The sequence below is a fragment of the Chiloscyllium punctatum genome, chromosome 22, assembly GCF_047496795.1.
Source record: "Chiloscyllium punctatum isolate Juve2018m chromosome 22, sChiPun1.3, whole genome shotgun sequence".
Lineage (NCBI taxonomy): Eukaryota > Metazoa > Chordata > Chondrichthyes > Orectolobiformes > Hemiscylliidae > Chiloscyllium > Chiloscyllium punctatum.
This window is the reverse complement of record NC_092760.1, coordinates 91,175,367-91,189,875: the sequence shown is the minus strand read 5'-3', so window position 1 is coordinate 91,189,875 and position 14,509 is coordinate 91,175,367. Positions and strand designations below refer to the sequence as shown.

General features: G+C 47.4%; 1 protein-coding gene across 4 annotated transcripts in view; it reads right to left on the bottom strand.

The window, feature by feature from the left end:
* Positions 1-14,233, bottom strand: part of fadd (Fas (tnfrsf6)-associated via death domain) — a 41,536-nt gene extending 27,303 nt beyond the window's left edge. For all 4 annotated transcript variants that reach the window (XM_072592824.1, XM_072592825.1, XM_072592822.1 and 1 more), the window contains exons 1-2: positions 13,924-14,233; positions 7,738-7,994 (exon numbers count right to left, since the gene is read on the bottom strand). In XM_072592824.1, coding sequence (XP_072448925.1) covers positions 7,738-7,994; positions 13,924-14,227 — 561 coding nt within the window. In that variant the 5' untranslated portion in view covers positions 14,228-14,233. The remainder of the gene's footprint in view (positions 1-7,737; positions 7,995-13,923) is intronic.
* Positions 14,234-14,509: the final 276 nt, after the last annotated feature.

Below are 14,509 nucleotides of genomic sequence, written 5' to 3'. Positions count from 1 at the left end.
GCCAATGGTACGCTTGCCTTCATTGGGGGAGGCATTGAGTATAAGGATAAACAGGTTATGCTGCAGCTTTATAGAACTTTAATGAAGCCACACTAGGGACTTTGTGTAGTTCTGATCAATACACTACCAGAAGGATGGATGCTTTGGAAAGGGTACAGAAAAGGTTTAGCAGGATGTTGACTGGTATGGGTGATTTTAGCTATGAAGAAAGATTGGATACACTGGGTTTGTTTTCACTCAAACACAGGAGGTTGAGGGATGACCTGATCAAAAGGTCATAAGATTGTGAATGGCACGGATCGAGTGGAAAGTAGGAGGCTTTTTCCAGGATGGAGGGGTCAATTACTTGGGGGCACGGGTTCAAGGTGCAAGGGGTATATTCAAAAGAGACGTGTGAGGTACGTTTTCACACACAGAGTGGTGACTGCCTTGAATGTGCTGCCGGAGGAGGAGGAGGAGGAGGAGACACAAGAGCAGCATTCAAGAAACACCTGGATGAATACAGGAATAAGAAGTATATCCAGAAATGGTGACAATTGTGTCTCATACAATGTATGCTCAGTACGGTATGTCATAAAACTGCTTGACTAATGTGTGCGCATGCCCAAATTTGGTACTACCCCAGCCCCTGCAAGGAGGATTTTGCAGGGTCTACAGGACTGTTTTTTTCTGCTGTTGTTTCCAGTATCTTGGTCACTGCCAGGTGGACTGCCCAGTTTCATTCTCTCGAGTGGTTTGATACAATTGAGTAGCTTAGTCGGTCATTTCACAGGACAGTTCAGAGTCAACCACATTACCAGACCAGAAAAGCATGGCAAATTTCCTTCCTTAAAAGGGAATCAGTAAACTATGAGTTTTATGATAATTGACTATGGCTTCATGATCATCATTAGACCTTTAATTCCAGAGTTTCTGAATCCATCCATCTGCCAAGGTGGCATTTGTACCTGGATCTCTGGATTACTGGTCTACTGACAAACAACCAGGCCATAGCCTTCTCTGTTCATGTACAAGGTACTGGTCAAATCTTGAATTAAACACGTGCTTGGTTTGGTCTGAGCTTTGGACAAGGACCTCAGTTTTACAGGGTATTGCCAAAGGTGACAAATTCATTCTTGGTTCTTACATTTCAAAAAAGTACATTTGCCATTTCAGAACTTTGAAAGTTCTGAAGCTGTAAAAGGCATTACATAAACACTCAAATTCCTTTCAAAAACTTTCCTAGATAGTAATGTCAATGAAGATACTCTCAAAACTCAGTTAGAAGATCAATTTAAAAAAGAGAAACTAAAGTACTAAAAGAGAAACAGCCATTAAAGAGCTAAAGAATACAAACCTCCCAAACTAGATTCCAGTAAATGCTACTCTTACAGTGAGGGTTTTTTTTTTGCTTTTGATGCAGTAGAGAACAAGATGGGACTGAAATGTGATGCACATTTGCTTTAATGAGAGGTTGAGGAGGTTGAGCTAGATATCCTTTGAAAAGAAATTTCAAGATAATGGTATTGAAGTTTTAAAGATAATGAATGGATACTGATAAAAAATTATTTATTGTAGAGAATTTGAATACTACATGAAATAACTTCATAAAAGCTGGTATCTCATCACCAAATCAACTTTTATTTACACATGTATAATACTCGACACTGGTCCAGCTCCCTCAGAGCCAGCTCTCAGACTGACCAGAACCTCTGACACTCCTGTTTATTTATTTTTTTCTTTTTCTTGTAGCAGCAGGCCCAGGCTGCAGCAGTGGTGGTAACTGCCTGCACAGCTAAACACAGTCCAAATCAAAGGAAAAACAAACACAAAAAAAAGTAAACCAAAAGAACAAATGTCTTCCCTTGACAAGGGGAGAGAGAAATAAACTCTCCTCCTCAAAACCAGAATCCAACAGTAGCAGGAACACACTGAGTCAGTCCCCGAAACTGAGGAGATTCTAAATCACCTGTTAATATATGTTAGCCAAGGCTCCCTGACTGGACCAGATTAATAGGCCCAATAAGGGAACTTAATCAATGAGGTCTGCCTGGTTGACCTTGTTACAATCAGTACAGGAGAGAACTAGGCAAAACACTCACCCAAAGTAACAGGTTTTAGGACTAGTCTACTGAGGGAGACTGATGCACGGCACAACAGAATGGGTTTGAGACAAAGGAATTAAGAATATGTGAGAATATAAATACTGTTTCTTTATTTGTTCACTGGATGTGGATGTTGTTGGCTCAGCCAGGATTTATTGCCCATTGCTCAGAGGGCAGTTAAGGGGTAACCACATTGCTGTGGGTCTGGAGTCACATATAGACCAGGATAGGTATGGTAGATTTTCTTCCCCTAAGGATGTTAGTGAACAGGATCGTTTTTCCTGACAATCGACAATTGTTTCATGGTCATAAGCCTAGATTAAAGTCTAGATTAGAGTGGCGCTGGAAAAGCACAGCAGGTCAGGCAGCATCCAAGGAGCAGGAAAATCGACAGTTCGGCGCATTGGTCGGTTAGCTCAGCTGGTTAGAGCATAGTGCTAATAATGCCAAGGTGTGGGTTCAATCCCCACACTGACAAGTGTAGGGCTGAGGTGGGCAAGCCAGCGAGTTTGCAGTGCCATGTCAGGGTTGGTGATTGCTCTTATTTCTTGTCTTACAAAGAGACAAGTTGATCACTGGCAACAAAAGGGAACTCTCAAAATCTGACCAGCAATTGATAGCTTGATCTTTCAATAATTGTTTGGGTTTGTTAAGTCTGAAGACTTTTTCCTAAAATGTTATGCATGGGAATTGAACATTAAATAGCTCCTTAAGTGATACCAGCTGATAGTATATGTTATACAGAGCTCAACATTCCAGGTTTTTGGTTCATCACATCATATGGCACACGCTGAATCATGATAAAGAAAAAGAAATATTTGCACGTCTCGTGCTCTGGTGTGCCAGTTAATGCCATACTTCGGGGCAGATGCTTCAGGCGCTTCTTAGACTGGCTCATCCTATGCAGCAAACGCACAAAAATAATCACGCAAGGGTAGGTTCTCCGAAATATTTAAAAGCAGATCCTGAACAAAGAAACTGGAGCTGTGGTCTCTGGCATACACACATGGAATGCAGAAAGTCATTTCACCCAAAACAGGCACGTTGCAAAATGACTGCTCCTTCCAAGCAGTGTGGCTGTATAAAAACCCAACGGTTTGCATGCATGTTGTGAGATTATTCCTCATTACAAAAGAACTAGAGAATACATTGACATCATAAGATGCGACAGAAGTAGCCATTCGTGCCATTGGATGAGATGAGAAGAAAGTGAGGACTTCAGATGCTGGAGATCAGAGCTGAAAATGTGTTGCTGGAAAAGCGCAGCAGGTCAGGCAGCATCCAAGGAGCAGGAGAATCGACGTTTCGGGCATGAGCCCTTCTTCAGGAATGAGGAAAGTGTGTCCAGCAGGCTAAGATAAAAGGTAGGGAGGAGGGACTTGGGGGAGGGGCGTTGGGAATGCGATAGGTGGAAGGAGATCAAGGTGAGGGTGATAGGCTGGAGTGGGGTGGGGGTGGAGAGGTCAGGAAGAAGATTGCAGGTTAGGAAGGCGGTGCTGAGTTTGAGGGATTTGACTGAGACAAGGTGGGGGGAGGGGAAATGAGGAAACTGGAGAAATCTGAGTTCATCCCTTGTGGTTGGAGGGTTCCCAGGCGGAAGATGAGGCGTTCTTCCTCCAACTGTCGTGTTGCCATGGTCTGGCGATGGATGAGTCCAAGGACCTGCAGGTCCTTGGTGGAGTGGGAGGGGGAGTTGAAGTGTTGAGCCACGGGGTGGTTGGGTTGGTCGGTCCGGGTGTCCCAGAGGTGTTCTCTGAAACGTTCCACAAGTAAGCGGCCTGTCTCCCCAATATAGAGGAGGCCACATCAGGTGCAGCAGATGCAATAGATGATGTATGTGGAGGTGCAGGTGAATTTGTGGCGGATATGGAAGTGTCCCTTGAGGCCTTGGAGGGAGGTAAGGGGGGGGAGGTGTGGGCGCAAGTTTTGCATTTCTTGTGGTTGCAGGGGAAGGTGCCGGGAGTGGAGGTTGGGTTGGTGGGGGGTGTGGACCTGACGAGGGAGTCACGGAGGGAGTGGTCTTTTCGGAACGCTGATAGGGGAGGGGAGGGAAATATGTCCCTGGTGGTGGGGTCCGTTTGGAGGTGGCGGAAATGACGGCAGACGATACGTTGGACATGGAGGTTGGTGGGGTGGTAGGTGAGGACCAGTGGGGTTCTGTCCTGATGGCGGTTGGAGGGGCGGGGCTCAACGGCAGAGGAGCGGGAAGTGGAAAAGATGCGGTGGAGAGCATCGTCGACTACATCTGGGGGGAAATTGCGGTCCTTGAAGAAGGAGGCCATCTGGGTTGCTCGGTATTGGAACTGGTCCTCCTGGGAGCAGATGCGGCGGAGACGAAGGAATTGGGAATATGGGATGGCGTTTTTACAGGGGGCAGCGTGGGAGGAGGTGTAGTCTAGGTAGGTGTGGAAGTCGGTTGGTTTATAATAAATGTCCGTGTCGATTCGGTCACCCGAGATGGAAATGGAAAGGTCTAGGAAGGGGAGGGAGGAGTCTGAGACGGTCCAGGTGAATTTGAGGTCGGGGTGGAAAGTGTTGGTAAAGTGGATGAACTGTTCAACCTCCTCGTGGGATTGGATGAGATGATCATTGATCTGATAATCATCAACTCAACTTCTCTGCCTTTTCCCCAAAACCCTTGATTCCCTCACCGACTAAAAATCTTTCTGTCTCACATTTTGAAAATACTTAATGACAACAAGAATTCTACAGATTCATAACCCTTAAGACAGAAATTCCTCATTTGCGTCATAAATGGGTGACCTCTTATTCTGAGGTGATGCCCTCTGGTCCTGGACTCTCCCACAAGAGGAAACAACTTTCCATACCTACCCAGTCAAGTCCCCCAAGAATCTTGCGTGTTTCAGAAAGATCACCTCTCATTCTTCTAAATTCCAATGAGTACACGCTCAACATACTCTCCACAGAAACAGTGCCTCCATACTGAGGATCAGCCTCGTGACTGTCTCCAATGCCAGTATTCCTGCTGCAGTCTGATGAATGTATTGTATGGTTTTAGCAAAAGCTCCCTACTTCCATACTCAATTTCCTTTGAAATAACAGCCAACATTACATTTAAGTGGCACTAAGTTCGGATCTTGTGGCAGTATTTACACTTGCATCAAACTGGTCAATTCAAGCCCCACTGCAGAACTCCACTAATGCCCTCGTTTTATTGGTTTATGATTCTGGTCTGACCATTGACACCACCTTTGGACCTTGCTCCTTTACCACTTCCTTTTCACTTGTCTATCATCTCTTTTAAACACTCTTGCCTTCCACCCTATCTTGGATCTTGCCTTTTGTCCTTCCATCTTTTCCCTTACCTGGTATTTGCTTAAAAACCTGCGACATCTGCATTACTTTTTCCAGCTCAGATGAACTTGAAATGTTAACTTGTTTTTCTCTCCCCAGATGCTGCCACACTGCTGAGTATTTTCAGTGTTTATATAATAATAATTAGAACAGGATAGGCCATTTGGCCCTCGATCCTGCTCTGCAATTCAACAGGATCATCCAACATTCCTTATATTCATTGCCCTGCATTTCTACCTTAACCCTTGATTCCCAGAAGAATTGATCTGTCTCTATCCCACAGCTCTCTCTGGCAAGCAGTTCCAAAGACTCTCTAAAAGAAGAAATTCCTTCACGTCAGTCTGAAATTGGTGCCCCTCCGTTTTCAGACTATTTCCTAGACTTCTCCTTGAGTGGAAACATCCTCCTGGCAATTACGCTGTCAAGCTCCTTAAGTATCCTATATGTTTCAATGAGATTGTCTCTCATTCTTCTGAACTCTAGTGAGTACATTCACGAACTCCGTGAGTGGCAAGGTGGTTAGCACTGCTTCCTGACAGCGCCAGGGACCCAGGTTCCACCCTCTGGCGACCATTGTATATTCTGTCTGTGCGGATTTCCGCTGGGTGCTCAGTTTCCTCCAACAGTCATTGGCCATGCTAAATTGTCCACAGCACCCAGGGATGTGCAGGCTAAGTGGAATAGTCATGGGAAATACAAGGTTACAGGACTAGGATAGTGGGGTGGGATGCTCTTTGGAGGGCTGTGGTGGGCTGAATGGCCTGCTTCCATGTTGTAAGAATTCTATAAGTAGAGTCCCAAACTGTTTAATATTTGCTTCTAAAATAATCTCTCCATACCAGAGATTATCCTATAATCTGGGTCATATTGTTTGAATTACTATCTTGGGATGAAATGTTAAACAGAATCCTTTTCTTCATCTCTCACATGGATTTTAAAATCCTATGCCACTTTTTAAAATAGACTTTTGTAGATGTCCTGGACAATATTTATCCCCTGAAGAACACTTCCAAATGGATGAGCTGAGTTACTTAGTGGTTTGTAGGAGTGTGCCATGCACAAACTGGCTGTTCTATTTCCCTAAGACAGCAACAAAACTTATGAATTGCTACCTGTTCTAGAATCATGGACAGTGTTGTACAATTTAGCTTTTCTTGTTTGTTTGCAAAAAGCAAAAAAAGAGGGTGCTGAAGCAATTTCCCTCCATGCTATCCTTGCGACCTGGACAAAGGGACAAATGCAAGGCCTTTCACTTGAAACATTAACACTCAGGCAAGCATCTCAACATCTATCCTGATGAAACTGGACAGCTAGCAGAGAAGATAATGACAGAAAGTAGTGCATTCAAGTATCCAGGCATTTGCCCTAATGGAGCAATAGTCTCTGCGTTGGGGGGGCAGGGGTCTAGTAATCACAAGAATTGTAAAACTTATGTGAAGCCAAGGTGGAGAAGTTAACAAAATTAGCCTTACTATTCTGGCAAATGAGTGCCAAACTTCATTTAACAGATCTTGTGGTCAACAACTCTCAAAACCAGATTGCATCTTTTTTCAGTCCTACAAATTCATCACCTCAATTAAGTACAAATTTGGATGAACAGTTCTTATAGCTGGTAATATCATGGAAGCTCTTTCCATCAGGAATAAAAACTGAAATAGTTCAATGTTTTACCCTTGGCAACTTACCAAGAAAGTACAATCTTCCACAATTTTAAAAACAATGCAATATGTATTGTCGCTTTGAACAAAATAATTTGTGAAGGTTCCCAAGACATTTGCAAAATTTGTCAGAGTTCTTTCTTCCCCACAGGAATCCAAAACAGTTTTAGGAACTTATTCCAAATATTGTTTTACAACCTGATCAAGGTCTGCATTCACACTATGATCCTGTGGTGAAGTGATTTTGCCTTTCATTGATCTTGCTGTCATGGCAGCGTGAATATGCAGAAAAGCCTGAAATGAAGGAGGCAGTTAATGCTGCTTTGTGCTCCAGGTAGTTTGAACCCTCACACCCAATTCACACTCTGAGGTTAATACTGGTGTGTCTTCAAAACCACTGCAATGAGGATATGGAGTGAATGCATACTTCTTCACAGGAACGCGCAGGAAGCCTTTGAGTTGAGTGCCATGAGTAACCTAAAACATTCAGTTACTTTCAACAAAACTCTGATCAATAAGAGCTCGATGGTAATTATAGAATTAAGGATACCGGAAAAGAGAACTGCACCTTTAAGTTTCAAAAGGAACCAAAGTATTTGCTTTGGATGTCTAAAGTATTTTTTATGCCATTGAGATAATAGTTTGCGTTCTCAGTTTAGAAATCAATCAGACTTATATACCTCTTCTTCAACAGAATCTGCTACCATGTTAAGTTTGCAGCTCCTTAGTGCTGACAGCAGTTTATCTACAGTAGCTTGTTCTCTTTCTCTTTTCTGCCACTCTATCAAAGACTGCTGAATCTGTTCTCGCATGTTGCGTGGATGTTTGTATTCGATCTGCTGAAGTAATGCTTCTTTGTGTCCCAGTTTTCTTGCGAACATCCGCCATTCATTTCCAAGCTCATTACAAATTATATCGAATGCAACATTCAGATTCCCTGGGGGAAAAAAAAAGAATTCAATGAAGCTAAGTTTTGAATTAAAGTCATGAACCTAAACTCAGTGTCAGGTGACAGTTTCTTAAATCATCCATAAAATTAGCACTGGTGCAACAAAACACTAGATGTGTCCCTCGTCTTGTTCATCACAACATCTTTAGTTATACTGTATAGCAATAAAGTACCTAACGTCAGTTCAGGCAGTATTCGAGCGGGAAATGGGACTTTGGTGTGCTACTTTTGACAATGTAGCACTCTATGTGCACTCGAGTGTCAACTTTGCATTCTATGTTGAAGCCCTGGAGTGGGACTTGAACATAGAGGTTCACCTTCTGACTTAGAGGTGAAATGTGCTACCAACTGAACCATGTACTCAATGACCTTTCCTGAAAGTTTTTAAAGTAACGTGCCTCACCAACTACTTGTGGTAGCATGTTCCACATTCAAACCACTCACTCACTACCTAGTAGCTTTGGATCCTGGTCCCAGGTTTTAGAATCTCCCCAAAATGAAAACATTTCCTCAAAAATTACTCCCTCCAACCCAAATATAACCTTGAGACAATATTACCAGCTTTCAGCTAAGTCTCTCCCTTTTGTAAAGGAACATTCCCAATCTGTTCAATCTTTCTGTACTGGGGCCAACATCTTTGTAGGGCAGGCTGGAGAAAATCAGAGATTAAAATAGTTAAAGACTTGGATATAAACAAGGATGAGTATTTTATAAGGGCTATGACAGACCAGGAGCTAATGTTGGTCAGTCAGCACAACACAAAATGGGACGTAGTTAGATCTTAATCTGGATTCATGCTGTACAGCATCTAAACAAATTACAGCAACAATGCAAAGCAAAACTGTTTTTACCAAGGCTACAGGGGAAGGCCAAGCTGAAGAAAATCAGGTATGATTTGGTCAGAGTGGAGTGAAAGCCAATAGGTAAATCTGTGTCAGAACAGCGGGACACATTCATGAAGGAAATAGGAAGAGTACAGGGCCAACATGTTCCAATAAAGACAAAGGGTTGGACCATCAAATGCAGTGAACAATAGGTATCGAAAGATATACAAAATTGGACAAAGAGAAAAACAGAGATTTATGACAGATACCGAGGGCCCAAAACAACAGAAGCACTAGAGTAGTAAAGAACTGAGAAGCAGAGGGGGATCTTCAATGGGAAATTAGAAGAGCAAAAAGGGACATGAAGGATAATGGCAGGTAAAATCAAGGAAAATTAAAAGTTATTTCACTGGTACATTAAGAATAAAACGATAACTAGGGAAAAAGTAGGACCCATTAAGGACCATGGTTGGTCATTTGTGCATGGGACCAGAGGATATACGTAAGGGTCGAAATGAATACTTTATGTTGACATTCACCAGTGAGAGGGATGATGTGGAGAGAGAAATCAGGGAGAAGGACTGTATTATAATTGAAGAAATGAATATAAATAGAGATAAATTTCTGAGTGGTCTGGTCAGCTTAAAAGTCCAAGGCCAGATGATGAAATGTACCTCAGGCTGTTGAGTGAGGCAAGGGAACAAATAGGAGGACTGCCATCAATGATTCTCAATCCCTCTCTGACCACAGGAGGCGGTCAGAAACCTGGAGGACAGCCAATGTTGCCTCATTACTCATGAAGGGAGCAAGGGATAAACCAGAAAGTTACAGGCTGGTCAGTCTAACCTCAGTGTTGGGAGCAATTCCAAGGGACAGAATTAAACTGTACTTGGAGACGAAGGGATTAATCAAAAACAATAAGCATGATTTTAATAAATGGAAGTCATGCCTGACCAATGTGACTGAAGTTTTCCAAGAGGTGATCAGGTGTGTAGATAGGGGAATGTCTTTGATGTAGTCTACATGGCTTCAGCAAGGTTTTTGATAAGACTTGGGAGATTGATAGCAAAGGGAAGGTCCCATGGGATCCAAGGAAATTTGCCAAATCAGATCTAGAATTGGTTGAGTGGCAGGAAGCAGAGGATGATGGTTAATGGCTGTTTTTGTGACTGGAAGTCTGGGTCTAGTGGGGTTCTACAAGGATGAATGTTGTAGTCCTTGCTGTTTGTGGGATTACTGGGCAGCATAGTAACTCAGTGGTTAGCACTGCTGCCTCATAGTGCCAAGGACCTGGGCTTGATTCCACTCTCAGGAGACTGATTGTGTGGAGTTTGCACATTCTCCCTGTGTCTGTGTGGCTTTCCTCTGGGTACTCCAGTTTCCTCCCACAGTCCAAAGATTAGGTGAATTAGCCATGGAAAATTACCCATTGTATCCAGGGATGTGTAGGTTGGGTGGACAGGCCATGTTAAATGCGGTGTTATGGGATAGAGTAGAGGGGGTGGATCCGGGTGGGATACACTTCGGACGGTTATTGTGGACTTGATGGACAGAATGGCCTGTTTTCCTACTGTAGAATTCTCTGATTCTAGACTTGAATTTAGGATGATTGATCAGTAAGTTGATAGATATATGAAAATTGGTGGGGTGATAAATAGTGAGAATAGCCTTGATTTTCAGGGTTAAAAATCACACAACACCAGCTGATGAAGGAGCGTCGCTCTAAAAGCCAGTGCTTCCAATTAAACCTGCTGGACTATAACCTGGTGTTGTGTGATTTTTAGCTTTGTACACCCGATCTTCAAATCATTAGTCTTCAGGATTATAGATAGGCTGGTCAGTGGCAAATGGAATTGAAGGCAGATAAGTGTGAGGTGATGCACTCATGAGTAATGGTAGGACCCTGGAAAGCACAGAGAATCAGAGGGACCTTGGTATGCATGTCCACTGCTCCCTTAAGGTAGTGGGACAGGTAGATAAAGTGGTTAAGGCGGCATGTAGGATACATGAGTATAACAGCAGGGAGCTGGGACAGGGTGTAAGAGCAGGGGGGTTTTGCTGTAACTCTATAACACATTGGTTAGGCTGCAGACAGAGTATGGTCTAGAATCCATATTGTAGGAAGGATGTGATAACCGGAGAGGGTGCACAAGAGATTTGCCAGGATGTTACCTGGGCTGAAGGGTTTTGGCTATGAAGAGTGATTGGGGAGAATGGGATTGTTTTCCTTGGATACTGAAGAGGGACATGATTGAGATGTATAAAATTATGAGGGGCATAGACAGGAACAAACTATTCCCCTTCGAACTTAGAACAATACAGCACAGTACAAGCCCTTCAGCCCTTGATGTTATGCCGATCTTTTATCCTACTCTAAGACCAAGCTAACCTACATACCCTACATTTTACTATCATCCATATGCCTCTCCATGAGTCGCTCAAATGTTCCTGATGTATCTGACTCCACTACCAGCACTGGCAGTGCATTCCCCCCACCTACCACTCTCTGTGTAAAGAACCTATCTCTGATATCTCCCCTATACCTTCCTCCAAGCACCTTAAAATTATGCCCCTTCGTGATAGCCATTTCCAACTTGGGAAAATGTCTCTGGCTATCCACTCCATCTATGCATCTCATCATCTTGTTCACCTCTATCAATTCACCTCATCCTTCTTCGCTCCAATCAGAAAAACTCTAGCTCCCTCAACTTTTCTTCATAAGACATGCCCTCCAGTCCAGGCAGCATCCTGGTAAATCTCCTCTGCGCCCTCTCTAAAGCTTCCACATCCTTCCTATAATGAGGCAAACAGAACTGAACACAATATTCCCCATTTAGTCTAATCAGGACTTTACAGAGCTGCAGCATCTTAAACTCGATCCCCTTGCTAATGAAAGCCCCCACATCACACACTTTCTTAAATGCCCTATCAACTTGGGTGGCAACTTTGAGGGATCTATAGACGCAGACTCTTGTTAGATCAAGAGGCATAGATTTCAGGTAAGGGGCTGAAAAGTTAAAGGAGATGTGAAGTAAAACATTTTCACCCAGATGGCGGTCGGAATCCGAAACGCAATGACTGTAAGAGTGGTAGAGGCAGAAATCCTGATAAAGTTTAAGTTCTATTTGGATATACACTTGCGAGTCCTTCAGCCAAAGTACAACTGTTCAGTTCTCAGACCCTCCCGGTGCCTCAAACGTACGTAAATAGTATTGTATAAATAAGAAATGCCTTGAGTTTGTTTGCTCTCCATACATAAAGACGCCATAGAACTGAACTGCTCTAGTGACTACGTTTGAGAGCAAGAACTGCAAATGCCGGAATTCAAGGTAGACAGGCAGGAGGCTGGGAGAACACAGCAAGGCAGGCAGCATCAGGAGGGACAGGCAGGAGGCTGGTGTTGGGGTGGGGGTGTTGGGGGTAGGGGTTTTGGGGGTTGGGGGTGTTGGGGATGGTGGGGTCAGGTGTGTTGGGGGGTGGGGATGGTGGGGTCAGGTGTGTTGGGGGGTGGGGGGGTTGGGGTCAGGTGTGTTGGGGGGTGGGGGTGTTGGGGTTGGAGATGGTGGGGTCAGGTGTGGTGGGGGTGGGGGTGTTGGGGGGTGGGGGTGTTGGGGGGTCAGGTGTGTTGGGGGGTGGGTGTGTTGGGGGGTGGGTGTGTTGGGGGGGTGGGATGGTGGGGTCAGGTGTGTTGGGGGGTGGGTGTGTTGGGGGGGTGGGATGGTGGGGTCAGGTGTGTTGGGGGGTGGGTGTGTTGGGGGGGTGGGATGGTGGGGTCAGGTGTGTTGGGGGGTTGGGGGTGGTGGTGTCAGGTGTGTTGGGGGTGGGGGAGTTGGGGTCAGGTGTGTTGGGGGTGGGGGTGTTGGGGTTGGAGATGGTGGGGTCAGGTGTGTTGGGGGTGGGGGTGTTGGGGGGTGGGGGTGGGATGGTGGGGTCAGGTGTGTTGGGGGGTTGGGGGTGGTGGGGTCAGGTGTGTTGGGGGTGGGGGTGTTGGGGGGTGGGGGTGTTGGGGGGTGGGGGTGTTGGGGGGTGGGGGTGTTGGGGGGTGGGGGTGGGATGGTGGGGTCAGGTGTGTTGGGGGGTTGGAGATGGTGGGGTCAGGTGTGTTGGGGGGTTGGAGATGGTGGGGTCAGGTGTGTTGGGGGGTGTTGGGGGTGGTGGGGTCAGGTGTGTTGGGGGTGGGGGTGGGGGGGGGTGGGGGTGTTGGGGGTGGGGGTGTTGGGGGTGGGATGGTGGGGTCAGGTGTGTTGGGGGTGGGGGGGTGGTGGGGTCAGGTGTGTTGGGGGGTTGGGGGTGGTGGGGTCAGGTGTGTTGGTGGGGTCAGGTGTGTTGGGGGGTTGGGGGTGGTGGGGTCAGGTGTGTTGGGGGTGGGGGTGTTGGGGGGTGGGGGTGTTGGGGGGTGGGGGTGTTGGGGGGTGGGGGTGTTGGGGGGTGGGGGTGGGATGGTGGGGTCAGGTGTGTTGGGGGGTTGGAGATGGTGGGGTCAGGTGTGTTGGGGGGTGTTGGGGGTGGTGGGGTCAGGTGTGTTGGGGGTGGGGGTGTTGGGGGTGGGGGTGTTGGGGGTGGGGGTGTTGGGGGTGGGGGTGGGATGGTGGGGTCAGGTGTGTTGGGGGTGGGGGGGTGGTGGGGTCAGGTGTGTTGGGGGTTGGGGGTGGTGGGGTCAGGTGTGTTGGTGGGGTCAGGTGTGTTGGGGGTTGGGGGTGGTGGGGTCAGGTGTGTTGGGGGTTGGGGGTGGTGGGGTCAGGTGTGTTGGGGGTGGGGGTGTTGGGGGTGGGGGTGGGGGTGTTGGGGGTGGGGGTGGGGGTGGGGGTGGGGGTGTTGGGGGTGGGGGTGTTGGGGGTGGGGGTGTTGGGGGTGGGGGTGTTGGGGGTGGGATGGTGGGGTCAGGTGTGTTGGGGGTGGGGGGGTGGTGGGGTCAGGTGTGTTGGGGGTGGGGGTGTTGGGGGTGGGGGTGTTGGGGGTGGGGGTGGGGGTGTTGGGGGTGGGGGTGTTGGGGGTGGGATGGTGGGGTCAGGTGTGTTGGGGGTGGGGGTGGTGCTCGTGCCCAGCTGCTGACCTCTAACCTCTGACCTCCCCATGCCCATTGCTGCTGTTACCGGAGTCTGCCTGCGGCTCCTGGCCCCGCTGCTGGAAGGCGTCCAGCTGCTGCTGTAGATCATGGCGCTGTATTGCTGAGAGGAGGCCGCTCAGGGTGTCTGTATTGTCGGGGCCCAGTAGGTTGAGCTCCTCGAGCTGCTGGAAGAGCTGCAGGCCGCTGGCCATCGCCTCCAGCCGCCTCTTTCCGATCATCTCCCGGCAAAGGAACTTGAGCGAATCCACATTGTCCCGGCTCAGGCTCTGAGAGAGATTGTTCAACAGGGCGGCAAAGCGCATCGCCGCGAACCGGCCCTCAGGCTCCATCACCCCCCCCCCCCCCCCGGGACAACAATCCACTCGAGGCCGCGGACTCTCCCCCAAAGACCCGGCCCTCCCCGCGAGGTAACAACAAAATGGCGCCGGACCGACCTCTTCCGGGGGCTCCGACTCCCAACAGCGCGCTACCAGCGGCCGGGAGGACACACTGCACCCCCTCCAGCGGCCGGGAGGACACACTGCACCCCCTCCAGCGGCCGGGAGGACACACTGCACCCCCTCACCCCCTCCAGCGGCCGGGAGGACACACTGCACCCCCTCCAGCGGCCC